Source organism: Typopeltis vanoorti, chromosome 11 (assembly GCF_054136105.1).
Source record: "Typopeltis vanoorti isolate ZY-2024b chromosome 11, IOZ_Tvanoo_1.0, whole genome shotgun sequence".
In the NCBI taxonomy this organism is placed as follows: Eukaryota; Metazoa; Arthropoda; class Arachnida; order Uropygi; family Thelyphonidae; genus Typopeltis; species Typopeltis vanoorti.
The window spans coordinates 82517775-82533713 of record NC_143559.1 but is presented as its reverse complement, the minus strand read 5'-3'; the positions used below and the strand labels follow the sequence as shown (position 1 = coordinate 82533713).

General features: G+C 35.0%; 1 protein-coding gene across 3 annotated transcripts in view; it reads left to right on the top strand.

Moving 5' to 3' along the window:
- Nucleotides 1–15939, top strand: part of Pka-R2 (cAMP-dependent protein kinase type II regulatory subunit) — a 431144-nt gene that overhangs the window by 305716 nt on the left and 109489 nt on the right. For all 3 annotated transcript variants that reach the window (XM_090400102.1, XM_090400101.1, XM_090400103.1), the window contains exon 5: nt 6447–6488. In XM_090400102.1, the coding sequence (XP_090256228.1) occupies nt 6447–6488 (42 nt within the window). The remainder of the gene's footprint in view (nt 1–6446; nt 6489–15939) is intronic.

Genomic DNA, 15939 nt, shown 5'->3' with positions numbered 1-15939 from the left:
GAATGGATGAGACTGCAGTGCTTGTTAATGGAAAAAGGAGTGGTGTCCAAGAATGAAAGAAAGGGAATACAGGTAAATGGTGATAGTTGAGGTGGACAGGATGAACACAGCATAAGAAGAGTGGATGTTTGAAGTAGTAGTAGTCTGGAGTGTGTGTGTGTGTGTGTGTGTGGTGGGAGATTTATTATTATTATTACCCAAGACCCCATGGAGTCAAAGACTCATTTAGGAGGTCATTTTATCAAACACACAGCTCATCATACCGTGCTTTAAACACACTCAAATTCTCTGCAGACACCACACTCTCAGGCAAGGCATTCCAATCATTTACAACTCTGCATGAAAAAAAACTTACTCCTCACTCCCCTACTCACACCCTCTTTATGCAGTTTCCAGGGATGACCTCTGCTTTTCCCCTGATCTCCCACTGTTTTCTGTAAAACCTCTCCATCATTGATCCTATAACAACCCCTTAATACCTTGTAGGCTCTATCATATCTCCCTCCTGCCCACCAGACTCTGCAAGTTGCATCTTCTCAATCTTTCCTCATACTCGACATTCCAGAGGTTTGAAACTACCTTAGTTAGTCGCCTCTGGACACTTTCCAACATCCTTCTGAAAACCAGGTGACCAAATCTGGGCACAATAGTCCATGTGTGGCCTAATCAAAGCCTTATACAATGGAACAAGAATCTCCCTACTTCTACAAGTCGGTGTCCTCTGCATCATTCCCAGAAGCCTTTGTGTTGTCTTCACAATTTTGGTTATGTATCCCCAAAATTTCAGATCCTTATCCACTATCACCCCAGATCTCTTATTTCCTCCACCTCCGACAACATATCCTCACCAAGCATAAATTCTGCATCCCATTTTTGTTTTCCAAATTTTAAAATTACATTTTGCAACATTGAACTCACATCCCCATTCCCGTTTCCAATCACTCAATTTATTCAAGTCTTCTTTTAAGGAGGCCACATCATCTTCTCTACTCTTCACAGTTCATCCCAACTTTGCATCATATGCAAACATCTGAATATCTCCATCCAAATCTTCACCAATATCATTAATATACAAGTTAAACAGTAATGGCCTTAAAACAGACCCTGAGGCACACTGCTAGTGACTTTCATTTTCATGGATGTTACTCCCCCATACACAACTTGTTGATACCTATCAGATATCCAGGTCTCCAATCCAATGCACCAATCTAATATTCAACCCTATCCACTCCAGTTTGACTGTCAACTTATTATGTGGTAATCTATCAAAAGCCTTTGCAAAATCTAAGTATATTACTGTGTATCCATATCCTCTGTCCATGAAAGCAGTCACCTTATTGTAATGAGTAAGTAGATTACTAAAACATGACCTCCCTTTAGTAAATCCATGCTGTCCATGAAAGATAATACCATTGTTGTCAACCCAATTATGAATCCTAGTTCTCACAAGCTCCTCCAACAACTTCCTCTATTGGAGGAGATATACTAGAGGAAGTAGGGGGAGACAAGAGATCTGGGGTTGATGATTGATAGAAACCTGAAGTTTAGGGGACATATTGCAAAGGTGGTAAAGGTAACACAAAGATTGCCGAAATAATGAGAAGGACGCTGACCTGCAGAGATAAAAGAGTTATCATTCCATTGTATAAGACCCTGATCAGACCACACTTAGACTATTGTTCTCAGATTTGGTTTCCAGGATTTGAAAGGGATAAATTAACTGTGGAAAGGGCAGAGGTGGATTACAAAGACAGTTTCAGGACTGTACACTGTTAGTTATGAGGATCGGCTGAGGGAATGTGGACTGCAGAGTTCGGTGGATAGAAGGAGGAGAGGTGATATAATTGAGACTGTTGATATAATTAAACTGTTGAGAGGTGGTTACAGGATTGACACTGGGGAGTTCTTTCACTTGGTTGAACATAATAAATTTAGTTTAATCCTTTATCCAAGTGTAAGCAACCAAAGTTTGCACCAGAAAATATCTTCAGGACTGGGGTAAGATAGTGCAACACCAGACAACTCCGAGCAAAGGTGGACCAAGCTCTCGTCACTCCTTGTCTCAATATCTCCCATGATGCAAAGCACATCTCCTTGCAGACATGTATACTGCTGTGCTTTAAGGGAAGGACCACTACCCATACCGGTTATGTAATGAATACAACATCTTACTTAAATACAACATCTTGTATTTAAGTAAAGACCTCTCTAAAAATTAGACGATCCCAAAAGATCACCCAACTCAGCATTGTTCCACTCAGTGACAGGCCCACCTCGTCACCAAGAAGAACTTCTCAGCGTTGACTCTACCCAGTGGCAGGCTCACCCCACCACCAGACAGAGCCATAATCTCAGCGGTGGCCCTACTCAGTGACAGGCAAAAACCTACCCCAAGCAGAGCCTCTTATATATCCAGTATCTTCCCCTCATCAGTGAGGGCAGACCCAAACATTGAGATACTAAGGCAGAAGCGATAGGAGAGGTTATATTTACCTATAGCAGTTGCCAACAGGTGTGTACCACCTTATTATTGAATTACTCTGGATTTAGAGAAAGATGTTGGAAGTTTATTTTTCACTTAGTTAGACTATAATAAAATTGCACCTGAAAATATCTTTACATCTCCTTTCGGACATGTAAAGATATTTTCAGGCGCAAGTTTAAGCAAACAAAGTTTGCGCCTGAAAATATCTTTAGAACTGGGGTAAGGTAATGCAACACACACCAGGCAACTCCTAGCAAAGGTGGACCAAGCTCTCATCACTCCTTGTCTCAGTATCTCCCATGATACAATGCACATCTCCTTTCGGACATGTATACTGCTATGCATTAAAGGAAGGGCCACTACCCATACCAGTTTCAACCTTAATTGAGGTCTCATCAGTGGGAGCCAGACCCAGAATCTAACCAAGTGTAAAAAAACTTCCAACATCTTTCTCTAAATCCAGAGTAATTTAATAATAAGGTGAGACACCTTTTGATAACTTGTATAGGTAAATATGACTTCTCCATTGCTTCCACCTTGGTATCAACACCTCTGGGTCTGGCTCCCACTGACGAGACCTCAATAAAGGTCGAAACCGGTGTAGTGGCCCTTTCCTTAATGCATAACATTATACATGTCCTTACGGACATGTATAATGTTATGCATTAAGGAAAGGGCCATCACCATCAACAATAGGAGATGTGCCTTGCGTTATGAGAGATACTAAGAGTAGGAGTGATGTGAACTTGGTCCACCTTTACCACGAGCTGCCTCAGTCCTGAAGATACTTCAGGCGCAAACTTTGTTTGCTTATACTTGGATAAAGGATTAAACTAAATTTATTATTATATATGATTGATTGAGTAAATAGTGAAACTGCTCTCCACTTCTGCTCTTCAACATTGGTAATGAATTCAAGGTTGAATTCTTGTGATTTACAGTCGAAACGTAGGCTACGAGGCCAATGTAGTATGTCAGTAAATTGTGTGTGTTCTTCTGCCTGGTTTGCTTGTTTTGTGGAATCAAGCCATTCGTTCTACCTTTAAATGAATACAAGGGTGGCACCAGTATACTACTACATTCTCTCTTGAACTATGAGTAAGAACTGCTTTGGAGGTAGATTATTACGTGACACTTCCAGGGAGTTCAAGGACTCATTGTGGGAAAGCACACTACTCTACTTTGCTAAATGCATCTCATCCTCTCCACTACTACTAAATTCTACCAACTACAACACTACTACCATCTACTCCATCTATCACCCATCACCATCAACAATAGTACCTTTTGTCTGTAAATTGTGTGTGTGTGTTCTGAAGGCTGATTTGTCTGTATGTGGGATGAAAAACCCGAGTTTTTCCATTTTTGGCAGTAACCTTTTCTTGTTTCATCACTTCCCAAACAAGTACCTCATGATCACTCATATTAACCAGCAGCAGTGTCAATACTTCATTAACAATTACATCTTGTGAAGTTATCACCAAATCCAAAACATTAAAGCCACTATGTGATTATGCAATTTCATAATCACCAACTTTGCATAAAGTCAGTTATGAAAAGCTTATCTGTTAATTCAGTCATTGAATATTTTAGCGGGTCTAGCATATCAGTAAATATAAATAGGTGACATTTAGGTATAATCAGTGTATTGCTAGATTCTCACTAATTAAATTGTTGATCTAAATTCTATATATAGTTTTATTAAATCAAACAAAACATTTAAAAATTAGTGGAATTGTAAACTTTCTCTGATTGCTTTCTTCTGTGAGCTATTGAGTCAGCAGAAATTTTCTAATATAGTAAAATACTTTGGAAATCTGTCAAGTGAAAATAATCTTGTGGTTATTTTATTTTATTTTTTGTTACTTAATATACCTGAACTGCAATTTCAATCATTTGTAAATTCATATTTCTCATTAACCATTGTTCTGTTTGCTTCTTTTTATTTTAGTATACAAGCAATATTTTCACATTTTAAAAGGAAATTACACTGTTTGTTACATAAAATCAAGTTAATTAATCATAGACAAGAAATTGTACTCTTGTTTTAATTCCTTCCCCAAGCTTAAGCAAACAAAGGTCAGCTCTCCCCTCCCCCTAGTTAATTATTATATGGAGCATTTTGAAAAACTTGCTCTTGATACTGCTATTCCCAAACCTTCTATCTGGTTAAAATATATTGATGTGTTCTCTATTTGACCTCATGACTCAGACACCGGACTCCTTTCTCTTCCATCTCAATAGACAACACACCAGAATCTAGTTCACTATATAAAGAAAATAATAATAGCCTGCCTTTTCTAGATACTCTAATTACACTTATTTCTTTCTCAGTTTACAGAAAACCCACCCACACAAGTAGATGCATACACAAACTTTTTCATGATCCTCCCCTCAACAATATGGTGTTATCAAAATCCTTGTTAATAGAGCCTAAGCCTGCAATCTCTGTTCTTCTGAGGCTGAACTTTCCTTTATTTGCCAGCCTTTCCTGTCCAATGGCTACAATGCTGAAAAGGTGCTACAATGCTCTGAACAAATGAATTGTTCCTCCTATCTCCTCTCATCCCTCTCAACATGTTACTATAGTAATGCTATCATTGTTATTTCTTATATCCAGGGAACCTCAAAACAAAAAGAAAAGAAAAGAAAATAGCCAGAACTATAAAAAAGTAGTCTCTGCCCAACTTTCAAAGCTTATCTAAGCTGTTTCCTTTCCTTATCTAAAGCTGGTTACCCTCATCCACTCTCCCAAGGATCCTCTACTTCATCTGTCAGTTCCAGGTGTTTACAAAATTCCTTGTTCCTGCAACTTATCTTATTATGGTGAAGCTAGGAGATCTGCTAACATCCACCTAGAAGAACATAAAAAATACATCTGTCACCATAAGTTTGGTCAGTCAGGGCTTGCTGACCATGCCTTGGATACTTTGTATAGAATTACATGGAAAAAAAGACTATTATGCTTCACCACAAAAAAAATATAAATTTGCAAGACTGTTTTTAGAATCAGCAGCAGAATTAAAAACTGACCTAATCTTAATAAATATGATTGTATTAAACTTCCCAGGATTTGGGAAACTAATTTTTAGACCTCCTGTCCAACACAGCTAAGACTAGTCAACAGCGCCCATACAGGGTGCCCTTCATAGGACTTTAGGCTTTCAGTCTAATCTTTTCACTTAGTGTTTGCACAAATTTGTGTGTGTTTTTGCAATTTTAATATTGTTTCCCTGACGATGTCTCAGTGACTGAGATGAAATATAGGAGTGGTTAAACGTGTTGTTTAATTATAAATAATTATTTATATATGCTGTATTTATTCCATTACACTCTATAATAACTTGGGTAAGTGATTTAAAACTTGAAATAACAATTACTTATCTAGTATAACTTACTTCATAACCAAGCAAGAAAACTTTCAATTAAAAAAAAGCAAATTTTTTCCTGGATAAAAATTGCATCTTTTAATTATTATTATTATTATTTTTTTTTAAAATTTCAGTTAACGTATGATTTTTATGTACAGTTAGTACTCACTATAGCAAACACGATTACAAAAAAATTTCTTACTGTATCGAACTCTTAACAATTCTATGGATATCTCAGTTTGCTCTAATGAGAGTTGACTGTAATTTTGCATTTTCTAAAGAGATCAAATGTAATAAACATACAGATGGCACAGTAAACAAATAATTGTTTATTTACTTCTTACATTATAACATAAAACCATATTTTAGAATAAAGCATGTAAACCATTTAGTATAAAACCAGCAACTTTGTCAGAACTGAAGTGTTAATAAAATTAATAATTTACTTAGTTATACTAATAAACTTTATTAAATAGATGGTAAAATAGCAAAATTACTATTTGTCATAATCCTTCTTCATATTCTATTATATAAAGTTTTTTTTTAATGAAGAATGAAATGAGATAATAGATTACACCTTTCTTTTGTAGCAACAAATGCAAGAAGTGTTGGATGCGATGTTTGAAAGAAAGGTAAAATATGTGTTACGAGAGATTACTTTTATATGTATATATATATATATATTTTTTTTTTCTCCCCAAATTCATTATATTCTTTAATATAGAAATGTTTTTATTTTTTAATTTCTTGTCTTGAACAATATTAGTGTAACATTTCCATTTTACACAGTTTGCTGTATGTTTTATTTTTATTGCGGTTACTTTCTTTCTCTTTTTCATAACAAACTTTCACACCACAGGTGGTAGTTACTGTGGTAAGCAGAAGGTTTAGAAGGGGGAAAAAATTTTTGAATTTGTGTCTCCTCTTTACCCTACAGTGGGTAGAAAAATAGACTGTTAATTTTTTTTATTTATATACAAAAATACCTGGTTAGCCAAGTGGTTAACGTATCTGCTCTCCAGCCAAGAGGGTGCAGATTCGAATCCCGCTTAGGCATGGGTGTTTGTGATTGTCCTCTCCCAATATGGACTGGGTCACCATGGGAGTAGTAGACCCAAAACCTCTCGCAACAGGAGAGGTCTTTACCCTACAGTGGGTAGAAAAATAGACTGTTAATTTTTTTTTATTTATATACAAAAATACCAGGGGCAAATATTTAAAGTATGCTAGGTGTGTGGTGCACATCCATGAAATAGCAATATCATCAATATTATATTTGCATTTATTCCTGTTAAAGACACTTCCCTAATTGTTTCGTGGCTTCACCTGATTCCTAAAAATAAACACAATATACTTCATGAAGAGGACACTCTTCGACGCATAAACATTGCATCACATTCGCATTAACTCCCCCCCCCCCCCCAGTGGCAGGCTCGGCAACAGGCCGGTTGGGGTTGTACTAACAAAACGTCGCATCAAAATATAACACGCAGATTCTGCATTGAAAGCGGGATAAACACGTAGAGGAAGAAGAGAGATGAGAACACAGACTGATAAGAAAATAACTATTTATTAACTTACTGCTGATATTTCATTGGTATTCTATCCAGCATCTTCAGAGAACAAAAACAGTTTGTCACAATATACGAGACATTCTCACACATTTAAAGCTACTTATTTTTCTTGCTTGTGCAGTATAGCATGTGTTAAGGTTGGAAAGCTTTTTAACGGTATAGGGACATTTTTATTCCTGGATAAAAAAAAATACTTCTGTGTATTATAAGAAGTTGTTGATCTACAACAAAATACTAGCATTTGTGAGATATCTATTATTGATAAGACCAAAGAGCTGCTGACATACACACACGAATGAATGTAGGATTCCCAAAAGCGCAGATAAGTCCAATAATGATCGGATATTATGTATCCTATTATTGCATAAAAGTATACCGAGTCTCAGTAAAGAAAAGAAAATTCTTAGAAAATGAAGCAAAATATACATAAACCATAGAAATACAAATAACGTGTACAACAAATTTTATGAGATGATTTGCTGCTCCATCAAACCACATGTATCTCTGTCATGCCTAAATGAATCACCTGATCAACATTATTAGTTCATTGGATTAGCTTCTTCCCACAGATTTTAACTGAACTACTAAATATGTATAGTGATTGATTATTATTGGTTAGTTATTTATACTTAGCAAACAAATCTTTTTCCTTCTTCTCCTTTTTTTTTTTCGTTTTTTTAATTATGCCATCAAAAATTCACTTATTCATCTCTAGCCTTTATAGGATCACATGCTATTCTCTTCGCCCAGCAACTTAACAGGACTCACGTATCTTCTTCTTTTAGCTCTACAACCCTTTATAGGTTTCGGCTTGCTTCAAAATTCTTAATTTTAAGAATTAAGAATTTCAATTCTTAACTTTAAGAATTCCAAGATCTCTTTCTCAACCTCATGTAACCAAAATCATAGGGACTTTTTTTAGATATGTGGCCAGTGGGAGGAGAAATGACTGTGGAAGAATGATATTGTGGGATAAAAATGGGAATAAAGTGACTGATGCAGAGGACATAGTAGAATTGTTCAATGAACACTTTATTGGAGTATTTCATCCTGTAGGAGTCAGCTTTAATGCTAGAGGGATAGGGCATGTTCAAGATTTAGAGGTACAGGAGGAGAGTGTGTTTCATATACTGAGTACTCTGGATGTCAGTAAACTTATGGGACTGTATGGTATTTCACCATGAGTTTTGAGAGAATGTACTAGGGAACTGACCGTGCCTTTGACCTGGCTTTTCAATGAAAGTCTGGCTGCTGGAAAGGTGCCCATGGAATGGAAGGAAGGTAAGATAGAGCCATTGCATAAGGGTGGTAGCAGACTGGAAGTGTCTAATTATAGACCAGTTTATGTGTCATCAGTAGTTTGTAAGATCTTGGAAAAAGTAGTGAAGGGCCATATACAGCATTGGGCAAATGAAAGTAATGTTCTCTGTGAGAGTCAACATGGATTTGTGAAGGGGCGCTCTTGTTTTAGCAATATGCTAGCCTTTTATGATAAAGTTATAAAAGCATTAGATGAGGGAAAGGCATATACTGCCATTTTCTTAGACTTAGTGAAGGCATTTGACAGGGTGCCACATGATAAGCTGATATTTAAATTGCAGCACATGGTCTGGATGTCAGATTGGTCAACTGGATTCAGGATTGACTGTCCGATAGGTATCAGAGAGTTGTGTATGGTGGAGCAGTTTCAAGGAAGCAGAGGGTTACAAGTGGGGTCCCACAGGGCTCATTACTGGAACCTATATTGTTTAACCTTTATATCAATGACATAAATGACTCTATGTCAGTGGATTGCAAGGGGATATTCAGTTGTTTGCAGATGATGCGAAGCTGGGAAGGATTATTAGTAATAGTGCAGATGCGGCAGCCCTACAAGAGATTCGAATAAGCTAGATAGATGGGCAAATGAATGGGGGTGTCATTTTAATGCAGCAAAATGTAAGGTCTTGAGGTTTGGGAAACATCGATGGGACACTGCATACTCTATGGGAGGAGTTATACTGGAGGAAGTAGGGTGGATTAGAGATCTGGGGTCGATGATTGATAGATACCTGAAATTTAGGGGACATATTGCAAAGGTGGTGAAGGTAACACAAAGGATTGCTGCAGTAATGAGGACACTGACCCGTAGAGATAAAAGGGTTATCATTCCATTGTATAAGACCCTGATCAGACCACACTTGGACTATTGTTCTCAGATTTGGTCCCCAGGATTTGAAGGGGATAAATTAATTGTGGAAAGGGTACAAGGCAGATAACAAAGATGGTTTCAGGACTGTACAATGATAGTTATGAGGATCAGCTGAGGAAATGTGGACTGCAGAGTTTGGTGGATAGAAGAAGGAGAGGTGATATGATTGAGACTTTTAAACTGTTGAGAGGTGGTTGGAGGGTTGACACTAGGGAGTTCTTTCGCTAGGTTGAACAGCAGGAAGGAGTGATGACAAGAGCCCATCCCTGGAAGTTATGAAAGGAAACTGTGAGCAAGTGGTTTCTTTGCATGGCGGGTGGTTGAACCATGGAATGCATTGCCTGATGGAGTGGTGAGAGCGAGAACAGTCAATGAGTTCAAGGAGTGGTATGATAGACTTTGTGTTTCTTATGGGGGGGGGGGGGGCTTCCCCCTAAATGAGTCTTGATAGACTTTGTGTTTCTTAGGAAGACCTCCTACGATGAGTATTTTGACTCCTTGGAGGCCTGAATAATAATAATAATAATAATAATAATCTCTTTTTAGGTCTTCTTCTTTGTCCATTATTTTCCATTTATATATATTTTTAAATTCCTCTGCTTTCTTCTACTAATACTAGCGTACCTGGTACGAAAGAAAATTTAAGGAATCCTGCAAAATCCTGATAAACCACCCAAATATCAATAACAAAGATGGTATGAAAATTCCAAGGATCTGGATGGTACACATTCAGCCAACCTAATAGGAAAGATTCAACATAAGTCAGGACTCTAGCCAATCTGCTAGTATTAGAAACCATTCCACTCCAACTGGCTGGAATAATGTTAATATATGTATATAGTAGACAACACAAATAATAGGACTCTAGCGTTGATGTATAATTTTTTTTTTTTTTTTTTTTTTTTCCACCAGAGGTCAGGCCAACAATTGTGGTAGCGGTTGGTCAGTGTCTTTAACAAACCAGTCTGATTGTAGTATAGCTTGTTTCTTGTGTATATTTGTACGCTCCAGAAGATGACCTTAACATAAAGGTCGAAATGTCCAATTATAGATTTTAGTTATATTAAACTAAAGTTTTTATTCAAACACGGTAGTTGTCTCCATAATTTTCAAAAATGCATTCGGATCACCGTGCAAGCCTAAAAGAAAGGATGTTAATAGGATCCTTTATATTTAAAATGTTTTACTGATTCAAAATTATAGCCATATATACTACATTTAGAGGCTATTCTATTTCCATTTCTTCCATAGTGCATATATTTAGTTCTTTGTTCATTAATTTGTAAACCAACTTCTTTTGCATTTAAAAAGAATTCTTTAAACTCATTTTCTAAATCTTTTTTGGTACGACTAATTATTGCAATATCATCTGCATATGCACAAATCCTGTATACAGATTTATTATTAATATAGCCTCTTATATTGAGTCTTATTATATATTCAAGTGTCAAATTAAATATATTTTATATATTTTTATATATAATATATAATTATATTAAAAATATATAATTTATATATAAAAAATAATATATAAAACATATAAAAAATATATAATTATATTTTTATATAGATCTTGGGGTGATAGTGGATAAGGATCTGAAATTTAGGAGACACTTTGCCAAAATTGTGAGCACAACACAAAGACTTCTGGGAAAGATGCAGAAGACACTGACTTGTAGACATAGGGAAATTCTTGTTCCATTGTATAAGGCTTTACATGGACTATTTTGCACAGATTTGGTCACCTGGTTTTCAAAAGGATGAAGAGATGTTGGAAAGGATCCAGAGGTTATCGACTAAGGTGGTTTCTGACCTCTGGAATGTCGAATATGAGGAAAGGTTGAGAAGATGCAATTTACAGAGTCTAGTGGATAGGAGAAAGAGGGGGGAGATATGATAAAGACCAGGGGAAAACCACAGGTCATCCCTGGAAGCTGTATAAAGAGGGTGTGATCAGGGGAATGAGGAGCAGGTTTTTTGCATGCAGAGCTGTGAATGAGATTGGAATGCCTTGCCCGAGAGTGTGGTGTCTACAGAGAATTTGAGTGTGTTTAAGGCGTGGTATGATGAGCTATGTATGTGATAAAAGGACCTCTTAGATGAGTCTTTGACTCCATGGGGGTCTTGGGGTAACAATAATGATAGTAATAAACAAACTTACAGACAGCACATAACCCTGTCTCACTCTGTAACTTATTTCGAATGCTTCTGTTAACTCACCTTGTATTTTAACCCTTGCCTTAGATCCTTCTAGTGTTATTTCAATAATTGTAACCGTACCCAATCTTTTAAGACTATTAATCACTTTTTGTCTATTTATTTTATCAAAAGCCTGTTTAAAATCAATATATATATATAAATTATATAATTCTATATTATATTCTATAAATTTTTCATGTATATTCCTTAACATAAATATATTATCAGTGGTAGATCTCTTTGGTCTAAAACCAGATTGGTAATCTTCTAAAATTTCTTCAGTATATAGTTCTAACATACTACTATTAAAACTTGATAAAATTTTATAGGTTACATTTAGTAATGTGATTCTTCTATAATTACTACAATTCAGTTTATCTCCCCTTTTATAATTGGTTGAATCACTCCTATTTTCCATTCCTCTGGTAATTTTTCTTCATTCCATATTTCAATTATTAATTGCCAGATTTTTCCCCATAATTGTTTTCTAGCATTCTTGATAAACTCCCCTGTTATTCCATCTATATGCAGTGCTTTAAAGTTTATCTATTTTATAATTTTAACTACTTCTTTATAAGTTGGTTCTTTTATTTTTCTTCATTTATTCTAAATTCACCCAAATTCCTATCTTCATTATCATTAGTTTCTTCTTCTGATAACAATTCTTCAAAATACTCTTTCCATCTCTTCATGACTTCTTATTTTTCAGTTATTATTTCCCCTTCTTTATTCCTGCATCCTATTATTTGAAGATTGAAATTTTGTACTGATGAATTAATTTTTTTATAATATTTTTCTTATTTCTTTATTTTTATTATATTCACTTATTAATTCTAATTTCCTCTTCATCATCTCTTTTTTCTTGCAATTACATATTTTATTTGCTTCCTTTCTCTTTTCTTAATATTTTTCTCTATTAGCTCGTGTATTTCTTTGTATATATTTCTTTCTTGCTTTATTTTTAATTTCTATTGCTTTCCTGCATTCATCATCAAACCATTCCATTTTGATGCTTTTATATTTCCCCATTATTTCTTCTGCTGTATTTGAAATTGTTTTTCTAATTATCTTCCATTTATCTTCTATATTATTTGATTTTCAAATTCTTTAATATCTTCTATTTTTCCTTTATAATTTAATTGTCTCTTTATTTGCGAAAGCTTCAGTATTCCATTCTCAATTCTTTATGCTTTCCCTCTATTTATTATTGATATTCTTTGTCTCAATTTTTCACCAACCAACATGTGGTCAGAGTTGTAGTTTACATTTCTAAATGCTCTTATATCAATAATTGATGTTACCCATCTTTTAGAAATCAAAACATGATCTACCTGATTACGCTCATTAGTTGCTGGAATACACATTCCTAAATTATCTTTTTATGTGGAAAATTTGTGCTCATTACTTTTAATTTATTAGTTGTTGCAAACTGAGCAACTCTATTATTTCTTCATATAAACTATATCTTCCAAACACCTCTTTGTGTATGTGTGTGTGTGTGTGTGTGTGTGTATATATATATATATATATATATATATATGACAGAATGATCATTAACTCAGTTAACATGCATAGTTTTATTAAGAATTGAATGACTAGAACCGAGATTTAAGTAAAAAGGTTTTAATATAAAAACACTACTAGTGTCAGCCTGTGACAGCCTTCTTCAGGTGACATTATAAAAGAAAGAAAAAACACTAAACATTGAAGGTTAAAAGACTATGAACAACATAGATAGTCTCTGTACAGTCGTTTCTTTCAAAGTTAATGGATATTCCAAGAAAATCACTCAAAAATTCCTTCTTAATCCTCCTAGACATCACTCAGAAGAAACAAATAGATTCAAAGGCAATATATCTATTCCTTACATAAGTACTGTTTCACATAAATTAGAAAAAGTTCTGAGAAAATACGATATCAGAACCTTGTTCACTCCACTTCCAAAGATCCATTTCTTAATTAGCCACCCAAAACCTTGTCATCATCAACTCAAATACCCTGGTGTATATAAAATATTGTGTGATTGTGATATTCCTTAGTTTGGGCAGAGAGACAAATCTGTCGAATTGTGTATGGAAGAACACACGAGGGACATTACTTACAAGAGACATCGAGCGAGTGCATTATCAAGTCATATCCTTTTCTCGGCTAATCCTAATGATAAAAACCAAAGTCACAAAGTCTGCTGGGAAAAATCTACTAACATCTTCCGTTGCAGTGACGAACTAGAGAGAAAAATCGTGGAATCTAGAGAAATCATCTTCAATTCTGTTCATCTAAATAACAATTTGAGCTACAACTTCTCAGATAGTCATTCAGCTGTAATCATGTACTGGCGTTCACGTGAGGCTGCAAGCATGCACTCTCCCAACAATGTAACAAATGAAAGAACAGCTTCAAATACAACTACAACGTTTTCATGCTAATTATGTATAGAGACTGTCTATTTTGTTCATAGTCTTTTAACCTTCAATGTTTAGTGTTTTTTCTTTCTTTTATAATGTCACCTGAAGAAGGCTGTTACAGGCCGAAATAGTGTTTTTATATTAAAAACTTTTTTACTTAAATCTCGGTTCTAGTCATTCAATTCTTAATAAAACTATATATATATATATATATATATATATATATTTACCTTTAATATGCATTTTACATATTCTCTCATTTATCGGGGTAAATATTGATTTGTAGACTTTTTTTTTTGTTATAATAAAACCAACTCCATGTTCTCCTTGTTTTATAGGATCACTACAGTATAACATAATCCTTATTAATTACTCCTTGTCCTTTCCATCTTATTTCCTGTAAGACTGTAATATCCATACCATATTTAACAATTCTTCTGCTACATTTTGCATTTTACCAGCCTGTAATAGCGTCCTGACATTCCATGTTCCGAATTTCATAATATTTCTTGTTAATCTTTTCCTTTGCACATGTTGTTTCCATAGAGTCAGTCTGGTTTTATATTGTTTAACCTTCTCAAGAAAATATTTTTTCTAGGAATGGGTTGTTAGCCCATTGCCAAGCCCTCCTCTTTTATCCAGGCTTGGGACCGGCAACAGTATCAATGAGTTACTCAATCCACCCATTGAATACTGAAGGCAGAGTTGGACATACATATCAAATGTTAATTATTAATAATTTGTTTGCCATTAATGAAAATATTTGTACTCGCACTTGTTCTTTCCTGTACATTTTCCATTCTCATATGACTTATTAATGACGGTTCACATATTTACACTTTTGAGTAATTCAAATATACCAACAAAATAGAGCATTCTCCTTCATTATTGTTTTCTAATATATCTTAAAGCAAATACATTGTTCCCCCACTCTGTGCAGATTAGGTTATAATTAATTGATAAATTAAAATATTCAAAGTTATCCTACAATTAATTGCTTTGAACCAATTAAGATGAGCACTGATATGCTATACACCCTTAAAACTTTTGTAGAATAAAAATCCAATCATATTGTCAAATTGATGTGCATTTTGTTGCATGGGTTGCAAAAACCACACGACAGCACACCCAACCGAAATGGACACACGATGCCACTGATAAATACACATGTCAAAAATTGGTGCCAGTACTCATTATTTGCTTGCAGTAAAAATTGAAAATTAAAGAAATGTTGTGTATGTGTATATATATATATATATATATCAGGGACGAATATTCAGAGTGTGCTAGGTGTATGGTGCTCATCCATCGAATAGCGATATTGCTAATATTATATATTTGGATTTATTCCCCTTAAAGACTCCCCTAATTGTTTTCAGACTTTGCATGGTTTCTAAAGTAAATATAGTATACTAATGCTTTGTGAAGAGGACACTTTTCAATGTGTAAACATTGCATCACATTTGCTTCAATAGGGTGGGTGTTTAAAATACATACACCTTTGAGCCCTTTGGAAAGATGTACACATGGTGCAGCAGGTCAAATTCTTAGCATTCTAGTAGTTTTAAACTAATCAGAAGGTGAGGCAGGGTGAGTTCTAAGATAATAGCACGCAGAAGCTGTGAGTAGTTATTGTGTCAGCCAATCCAATTGAACGTTGTCATGAGTCATGAGTTGCTGATTTTGTTTTCTGAGTTTCATCTGTTTTGTGTGC